Here is an 8,986-nt window from a genome sequence, read left to right on the forward strand (position 1 = left end):
GGGGCTGACCTGGGGCGGGGGGGAGAGGAGGAAGAGGGACTGGGCTTGGTGACTGCTTGGCTGGGTTGGGGGTGCCTGGCAGGAGGAGCATCAGTGTCAGAGGTTGGGGGAGCAGGATGCATGGACGGTGGTCCCCTTCACCAGGATAGAGAATCTGAGAAAGAAGCAGGCTTGCAGGAGAAAGCAGCGGGTTCTGTTCTGGACAGGAGGTGTGTGAGCGTCTGAGGGACCCAGTGCGGTTGGAGGGACAGGACTGTGACTCTGGGCAGGACCTTACCTGGCCGGGTTGAAGCCACATCTCCCGAGGACCAGTGGGGCCACAGGTGCTGGAGTGCCGGGGGGTGTGTGTCGGGCGGAGAGAAACACCAGAGGCCAGTCTTGGGCCATCAGCGTGACAGAGGAGGACAGAGCGGGAAGAGCCATTAATCTGTTTAGCGGGATTCAGGAGCAGCTCCTGTCTCCAAGCAGTGTTCTCAGAACTGTGAATACAGTGTAAATAGGGCAGAAAAAGGCCTAGAGGCTGGAGAAGTCGACTGCTGTATAATCCATGGGATAGGGGTATGCAGAGATGGGCTGCTAGGAGCAAGCAGACCTCAGTGGCAAAGAAAATGGAGAGGGGACAGCTTGGCTTGGGAGCCCCCTGGAAGCTGTAGAGCAGAGCAGGAGTGTGGTAACAGCATGTGCTGTCAGCTTGCGGTGAACACAGCACAACCACATTCACCCTGAGGAGGGAGGGATGAATCTGCTGCTTCACAGGCTGTATCTCATCTTCTGCTGCTGCTGCTGCTGCTGCTAAGTCGCTTCAGTCGTGTCCGACTCTGTGCGACCCCATAGACGTCCTCACCATAATCTTAGGAAGTGGGAGATTCCTCCCCATTTTAGAGATGTGGAAACTGAGGCTCAAAGAGGTAACAAGTATGCCCAGGGTTGTGTGGTGTGGGAGGGATAGAGCCAGACCCATCTGCTTCCAGGGCATGAGCTCTCTCCACTGCTTTCAGGTTGAGGAGCCTGGGCAGGGACAGGGAACGGCCCAGGCTCCACGCCAGGGAGGCTTCTGTCCCGAGCAGACTGATGCCCAAGGACCAGAATCCTGCCCTGGTTTTCCCAGGCCCCATGCTTGGCTTGCACTGAGCCCCTGGGACCTGGGGCCGCAGATCTGCAAACTTCCCAACAATAAGCATCCATTAAAAGCCATCGGGGATGATGTATCTTTCTGGGTAAAGCGACCCTTGTATTATGACAGCTCCTTGGCAGCCCTGCTGCGTTTCAGAGAGAATTAGAAATGCTTTTCTTCCTTAATTCTCCTCTCCCGCTGCTCCTAATCCGATCGACATTGCGGTCTGCAAGAACATGCCTTGGCCCTCTTTTGCCAGAAACTTAATTTACATGGAAAACAGCTGCTGGGTCAGGGAGCCGAGAGCCCTTCGGGAGGCTAGGCATGCCTTCCCCGGGCCTGGGTGCTGGCCCGGCTGGCCTGGAAGGGTGGAAAAACCCTCGGGCTAACTCCCAGCTGCTGTGTGGCATGCAACGAGGCTCTTGCCTTCTCTGGGTTGGTTTTGTCCCAGTTAAAATGAGGATCTGGACGAGTCAATCTTCAGGACTCTGATGGTCAGCTTTGGGATTTCCCTGGCAGAAGGAACCCTTCCCATCCCAGTGCACACCCCCCTCATCACTTGAGGACCGCTGTGCCCGTCTGGTCCCAATTGGAGATGTGAAGATGTTCTGAGGGGTCAGGCTCAAGTCTATATTTAGGGATAGACGAGGACGATTGGCCAAAGACTTGCCAGCCCCAGTGTGCTGTTAGCTGACACCCTCAAGGCCAGGTGCCGACTCAGCGGCCCCACCGTCACGTGACCGAGGGGGACTCGGCCAGTGGGGTGAGCCAGCCCTTGACCCAGCACCTTCAACCATTGTTCACACCTGTCCTCTCGTCACCCCTCTCAGCAGCCTGGCTGGTACGGCAGGGGGAGGGGGAGTCAGAGAGGTTATTTGTCTAGTGTCACACAGGGAGTAAGAAGAAATGGAGCAGGATTTGGGTCCAGGTCTTCTGTCCCCAGCCCTGGACTGTTTCTGCTGCATTTTGTGCCAGGAAGGGAGATGGGAGTGGGGAGGAAGGAGGGAAAGACACTTACTGCACATTCGCTGTGTCCTACTCCCCCGGTGTCAGTCAGCCCAGCCGTGGCCCAAGAACCAGCCCCACAGACCTCCAGCCTCCTGGAGGCCCAGCTGCTGCACTTTGATGCCCTCCTGGCATCTGTGCCAAGGCCACGCCCCTGGCGGGGGCTCCCAGCTAATGATGGAGCCTGGCAGGCCCTGCAGGGATGTGAAGCCAGACCCCTTCCTGGGAGACTTGGGACTCCACCGACTTCCAGCAGACTTAGGCGCCCTGAGGACTCCCTGGTCCCTGGGCTCCCAGTCTAGGAAGCTCCCACCAACTTCCTCTCTCCCTCTTCTTCCTTCTGTCTGGTGGCTTTCCCAGCACGTCCAGCTCTCCCTCACCTATTAAAATCATTGAATGCTCGATCTCGCCTGAGCATCTGCTTCTCAGCCCTGAACTAACGCCACTCTCACCGTGTCCACAATTAGCTCCATTTGACAGCTGAGGAAACTGAGGGGCAGCGAAGGAGGGGTCGTGCCCTGGAGCCACCGTCCTTCCTGCCCTGTCCCCTAGAGTGAGACTTGCTGGTGGGCAGGTGATCTTGTGCTAACCCTCTCTCTCCCTCTGCTCACTCCCCAGCTGCACACGGGCCCTGACGCTGAGGCTGACATCCTGACCGAGTGTCTGGCCCTGCAGCAGCTCCACACGTCCACACAGCTGGCTGCCAGCGACGGGAAGGGTGGCCGCGCCCTAGGCCAGGAACTGCTCCCAGGTAGGCAAGCGGGGAGGCAGGGCCGGGGGGGCCCTTTCTGCACCCAGCCCTGCAGGCAGACAGCCGTGCTCCGTGAGCAACAGGGGCCATGTGGGCACGACCTGCTGGAGGCGCCCACTCCTTGGAACTTCATTGCCCAGGCAGCTTATCTCCCCAGGTGTATGTTCCTTCATACCCACTCCTCTGTGACTCACCATTGCCTGTGGGATGAAGCCCAGGCTCCGCCCAGGCCTCCTGGGGCCTAGGCATTCCTAATGGCCTCCTGCCCCAACCTTGGCACATTGGATGCGGTTCCCTGAACACACCAGGCTCCCTCTTGCCTGGGAACCACTGTACACACCTTGCCAGCCTCCACTCCCTGCACCTTCACTATGACAGGTCCTGCACTTTCTTCAGGACCCACCTCAGGGTTCATGCCTGGGCCCCAACTTAAAGTCCCATGTACTCCCCACCACGATTCCTTACTTCAGAAGAGAAAACCGAAGCTCTGAGAGGATGGGCAGCTTGGCTGTAATTGCTTCCAGCTCATCATAAGATAGGGCCCCCCCTAGACCCCTGGGACCCTGCCACCCATCTATCTAGATGCTCAGAGCCTCCAGTGCAGCTGAGGCAGCGTGTCTGCCCCTCCCAGCAGCCACGGGGCAGGTCTCAGGCCCCGGCAGGAATTCCTGGCTTCTTGGGAACCCAGCCCAGCAAAGGGCAGTGTAGCCTGTGGATTCCAGCTGACAATTCTTGTGCTCTGCCCCTTTCCCCACCCCCGAAGAAACCACAGTATCAGAGCAGAAAGCTTTTCCCGTCCTCTGGGATTTCTTGAATTACCCCAACTATTTTAAACATTTTTTATTTTCTAGTTTTTTAAAATTCTTCCCCCTCAGCCTTAAAGTTGTAGCATATTTAAAACTCCATCAAAGCACTTACCAAATAGCCTTGGGAAAAGAAGGTATTTTCCCTTTCTCTAGGTAGCCCTTCACAGGGTCTGTGCTCAGATCCACAGGATGAGGACACCCCAGGAGGATGGGTCCATGGAGGAGGGACCATACCCACCTGCCTCCAACTAGGGGTCCCTTCTGCCATGGCTGCAGCTCATAGGGTCAGAGTTGCTAAAATAGAGGGACCCTAGTAGGGAAGAGGCCCTAGAGTTGACCCAATCTAGGGATGAAGGTTTGTGTCTCAAACGCCAGCTGCCTGGGGCTGGAGCTCTGTGTTGAGAAGGCTTCTGAGGCTTAGCAGGAAAGAGGGCTGGGACTGGTTAACAATGGCTGCCCTGGGACAGAGGGTCAGAGGTCCTAGAGCTGCATCGTTTCCACCATGGGAGGACTCAGGTCTGGACAGGAAAAAGACTGGCCTAAGGTCATCCAGGAAGGTCAGCAACAGATCCCATTTGGAAGCCTGTTCTCCCAGGTACTAGCCCAGGGCTTGTCCCGGGGAGAGCAGTCAGGACCAGTAACATCTCTTGAGCACCTTCTCGGGCTGGTCACTTTACAACATCATTTCATCCAGTCCCCAGTGAGCCCATGCTGCAGATGAGAAACAGTCTCTGAGGCGGCATTGTGGATGAGAGGGGCACTGGGGTAACACGAAGCCTGCCCAGGCCTGCTCTAGCAGTGGGTCAGCAGCGTCTCTGCTGCTTGAGCCTGAGTTCCCCACCCCTCCCCAGCAATCTGCTGTGACAGCAAATGTGATTGTGGATATGATCACATAATTATATAAAACCAATGTGATGGAGAATTTTATCATTATTATTGTTGCTCACGGTGAAGGAGAAGAGTAGCTGTTTACTCATCCATCTCGTGATAATGCAAAAGCCATCGTTTACTGAATATATGCCAGGAGCTGTTCTAGGGACTGTACATGTATGTGTTAACTAACATAATCCTCATGTCAGCCTCATAAAGTACATACTAGCATGCACTTTCTCTTCCAGACAAGGAAACTGAAGCCTTGCGAGCTTAAGTAACTTTTTGCTGAGGTTCCACAACTAGTAAATGGCAGAGGCCGATTTGAATCCAGGCCATTTGGCTGCAGGCCATGCCCTTAACAAGCTGTCTGCTGCCTTTGCCATGGTGCGTGTGTGTGTGCGCACACGCGTGTGCGTGTGTGCGTGTGCGCGTGTGCGTGTGTGCGCGTGCGCGTGTGCGTGTGTGCGCATGCGCGTGTGCGTGTGCGTGTGCTCAGTCGTGTCTGACTCTTTGCGACCCCACGCACTGTAACCCGCCAGGGTCCTGTGCTCCACCCTGCCATACTGAGCACCTATTGTGTTCCAGATTCTGTGCGGGTCTCTGTCCTTGAGCTACTTCCAGCACAGCGGGGAGAAAAGGGCCAGCCAGGCAAGCTCAGGAGTCCTGGGTCCCCCTGGGGCCGTCAGGTTCTCCTGCAGACCCCGCAGCGGATGCCTCAGGCACAGTTGGGAACAGATGTTAGGGCCAGAGGTTAAGCACTCACGGCTGATGATTGATGACGCTGATTTACAGCCTGAAGTGGTGCGTTCTGGGGAGAGATTGGACGGGCCAGCCTGCTCATTACGATAACGGTGGTTCCCTCCTTCCTGCCCACTGTCTGTCCGCATGTTCAACGTGCCTGGTTCACACACTCGGTCGCCCACTGTATATTTACCCTCAGGGGGCTGGACAGGGAGGCATCTGGACCAGGGCCGGGCAAAGGCAGGGGAAAGTGTGGACAGAAGAGTCCAGAACAGAGGGGTGAGGTTGGGGAGGGGCTGGTGAGAGCGGCCTCCAGTCTTCGCTGTCTGACTATGTGAAGCTCCCCTGAGCTTGCCCCTCATCAGGAAGGACCAGCTCTCCTCACAGGAAACCCTCAGGAATTTCCCCGGCAGGCCTCCTTCAAGCCGCCCCAGGTAACGAGATGGGCAGTGAGGACGTGAGAAGCATGAGGTCAGCACGGCTGAGGGAAAGGGAGCAGGATTTATCAGGATTCTAGGCCTTCCCAACTGTCAGGCCCCCAGATTGGTTCAAGATGGCAGGCGAGGAGGTGCTACAGAGAGTGGTGAGTAGAGCGAGGCAGGAGCAGCGCTGAGTCAGGCCCCGTCTGCAGAAGCCCCCTCCCGCGCCTTCCTGCCCGAGCTGGGAGGGGTGTGCGGCTGAGGGAGGAGGCAGATGGATGGGTGGGTGGTGGTGTCCGTGGGAGCCGAGATCCCCGAGACAGGGGCCAGGAGGGACTGGGGCTGAGAGGCAGGGGGCCCCCAAGAGCCCATTCAGAGCCTGGGTCTCACAGCCTGGCAGCGAAGCCTGCGCCAGAGGCCCCTCGCCTGACGGGCCAGCGCCTGAACGGGAGCCTGACTTTAAATGAACTTTGTCTTGGTGTCATTTGGGAGGACTGATTAGCTGCCCATTGCATGACTTTTGGCAAATTACTGAAGTTCTTAAGACGTCATCTTAAAATGAGATCATGTTATCGCCCCAGTTGACAGTTGTTGAGATGCTTGAACTTGATGGTGTGGGGAAAGACCTTGACGTATAATATATTCTTAATGAATTGTTGTCAGTAATAACGCATTTATTGTAGAAGTAGAATTTCACCGAATATAACCCTTCCATTGAACGTCTATCGCTCTAACTCTAGGCCAGGGCTGCAGACTGCTTGGTCTACACACTGCGGTGCCATAGTCCCACCACTCCCTGTCATTATCCCCTGCCAGGCCACTCATTCTGCTCCCTGCTGTGCCACCTAAGGCACTGAGCTTGCAATCCCTGCCCTTGTCCTGCTCAATTCCTGGTAGTAGTCCCCTGACTCGCAGGCCTGGGACCCCAACCACCTGAGAAAGGAAAAGTTCCTCCTTGACCCCCACCCCTGAAAAGAGTGTGGTCTGTTTTCCAGTGGTCCTCATGAGGTGCTGAGAGCATTGAGTGTGGATCCAGGATGACCAGAGTGACACTCAGAATATAACGGCTGAATACCTGATACAGCCTCAGTGCAGCTCAGGGCCCGGTCCCCAGGTCCACAGAGTCCTCCCAGGGCATCAACTTGAATTGATTTCTGGGAAAATGATGTCAATTTCTATGAAAATCGGTAAATGTGGCAGATTAAAAAGGGGGTGCAAATTGGCCCCATTTTTTTCAGATAAAATAGGGAACATCAAAAAATTGCAACTCTTGGTGTGACCTCCTCAGGCTCCAGTCCCAGAGAAGGGGCTTGTTTTCCTCTCTAATTCAGGTTCCTTGTGAAGGTCTTTGGGAAGCGCTGGCCTTGGTCAGTACTCTCAAGCCCTCAGTGGGGTCCCTGGAGCAACATGTGACTGACATGTGTCAGTCATGACACACGTTGACCCCCCTGTCCTGGGCAACGTGTGTCCCCCATTTGATTCATTATCCGACCCGTCTTCTTAACAAGGGAAAGACCTTTGGTAGTAAAAGGTGCTCCCTCTTGCAGGCATCTTCCAGAGGTTTAGAATCTGAGACTCGAACATGGCTGACACCTGTGCTCAGTCGACACCCTTGTACAGTGTACATCCTACACAACCGTCTGTGGCATCCCTTTTCCCAGGTCTCCCAGGCCAACCTGCCATCCAGCTAGCACAGCCATCCTGTCTCTGGAACCCCTCACGGCAGACATCCAGGCTCTCCTCGCACACCTCTGGGGAAGAGCAGTGCATTTTCTCCAAGGGCAACCTGTGACCCTACCACAAATCTGCCTGTTAGAAGGAACAGCCGGGTCCAATCTGCTTCTCTCAAGCTTCCCTTCATCCCAGGGTCTCTGTCTACTGGGGCTACATGGAGCAAGCCCCTTCTTTCCCAGAACAGCTCCAGAGATTTGAGGCGGCTTACTCCATTCAAATCTGCCTCTGCCTCAGTAAACACACACACACACACACACACACACACACACACACTCACAGGGTCCAACCACCCCATACCTGTGACAGCCCCATGTCAGTCCACCTCTGTGCTCAGCATGGACCTCAGCCCCGCATACAACCCTTCAGCTGCAGCATGAACAGAGCACAGTGGGGCCATTATCTCCCCCTGTCTGTGCTCCTAACCATCTAGGAATACAATGCTGGTTTCCCTTCTTGTCTTTCTGTCTCCATAAGCAGGCACAGTTCCTGGGGTGACCACAGCCATCTCTAGGGAGCGGCCAAAGTCCAGTGATAATTGTTTGCTTCCCTGCAGGCATGTATCCTGGCTCCATCACCCCCCATAATGGGCTGGCAGCAAGCATCCTGCCCTCTATGCATGATGTCCCTTCCAGGCACCACCCACTGGACGCCACCACCAGTTCCCACCACCATCTGTCCCCTCTGCCCACGGCTGAGAGCACCCGGGATGGGTATGTATAGCAAGCCAGTCCTCCTCTGGGACAGCAGATGGGCACCCGCACACTAAATGGTTGTTACTGATAATGAAAGTAGCCAGCATTTATGCAGCACCTACTGTGTGTACCAGATACTCACTGGGCACGATTTCCTCCTTGCCTCATAGACATCCTAGCTGGTGGATGATACCACGGGGCTTCCTGGCACCTCACCTTGTGCCCCCTCGCCTCCCCAGTGGGGGTGGCCCCGGGAAGGTGCTGCATCCCCCCTACCCCTGATCCTGACCCAGACCCTGTGGGCTGGGCTGCTGCACCCAAGCCTTCTTGGGAGCCTCACCCTGACTTCTCTTTGGCTTATACTCTGTGTTTGGTGAGCAGATTATTTGCCCCTACTGCCCACTCCATAGATGCCCACCTAGGCCTTGTCCCCACTTCTGGCCCTGCAGCCGTGACCACTGGCCGGGGCTGTCCAGAAAGCTTTACTGCAGGACCCCTGCAGGAAGGGGGCCTTTTCCTCCATACAGTGTAGTTCCCTTTGTGGTCACTTAATCGTCTAGAAATGAAGAATGTATTAATTGTTGGCTTCAGCAATACGTGAACTGTGAACTTCCAGATGTTCAAGCTGGTTTTAGAAAAGGCAGAGGAACCAGAGATCAAATTGCCAACACCTGCTGGATCATTGAAAAAGCAAGAGAGTTCCAGGAAAACATCTATTTCTGCTTTATTGACTATGCCAAAGCCTTTGACTGTGTGGATCACAATAAACTGTGGAAAATTCTTTAAGAGATGGGAATACCAGACCACGTGATCTGCCTCTTGAGAAACCTATATGCAGGTCAGGAAGCAAC

The 8,986-nt window shown here is 55.4% G+C and overlaps 1 protein-coding gene across 1 annotated transcript in view; it reads left to right on the forward strand.

The window, feature by feature from the left end:
* Nucleotides 1-8,986, forward strand: part of GLIS1 (GLIS family zinc finger 1) — a 261,914-nt gene that overhangs the window by 246,001 nt on the left and 6,927 nt on the right. The window contains exons 6-7 of the mRNA XM_010847198.1: nucleotides 2,738-2,870; nucleotides 7,997-8,153. Coding sequence (XP_010845500.1) covers nucleotides 2,738-2,870; nucleotides 7,997-8,153 — 290 coding nt within the window. The remainder of the gene's footprint in view (nucleotides 1-2,737; nucleotides 2,871-7,996; nucleotides 8,154-8,986) is intronic.

The sequence above is a fragment of the Bison bison genome, unplaced genomic scaffold, assembly GCF_000754665.1.
Source record: "Bison bison bison isolate TAMUID 2011002044 unplaced genomic scaffold, Bison_UMD1.0 scf7180017864244, whole genome shotgun sequence".
NCBI classification, from domain to species: domain Eukaryota; kingdom Metazoa; phylum Chordata; class Mammalia; order Artiodactyla; family Bovidae; genus Bison; species Bison bison.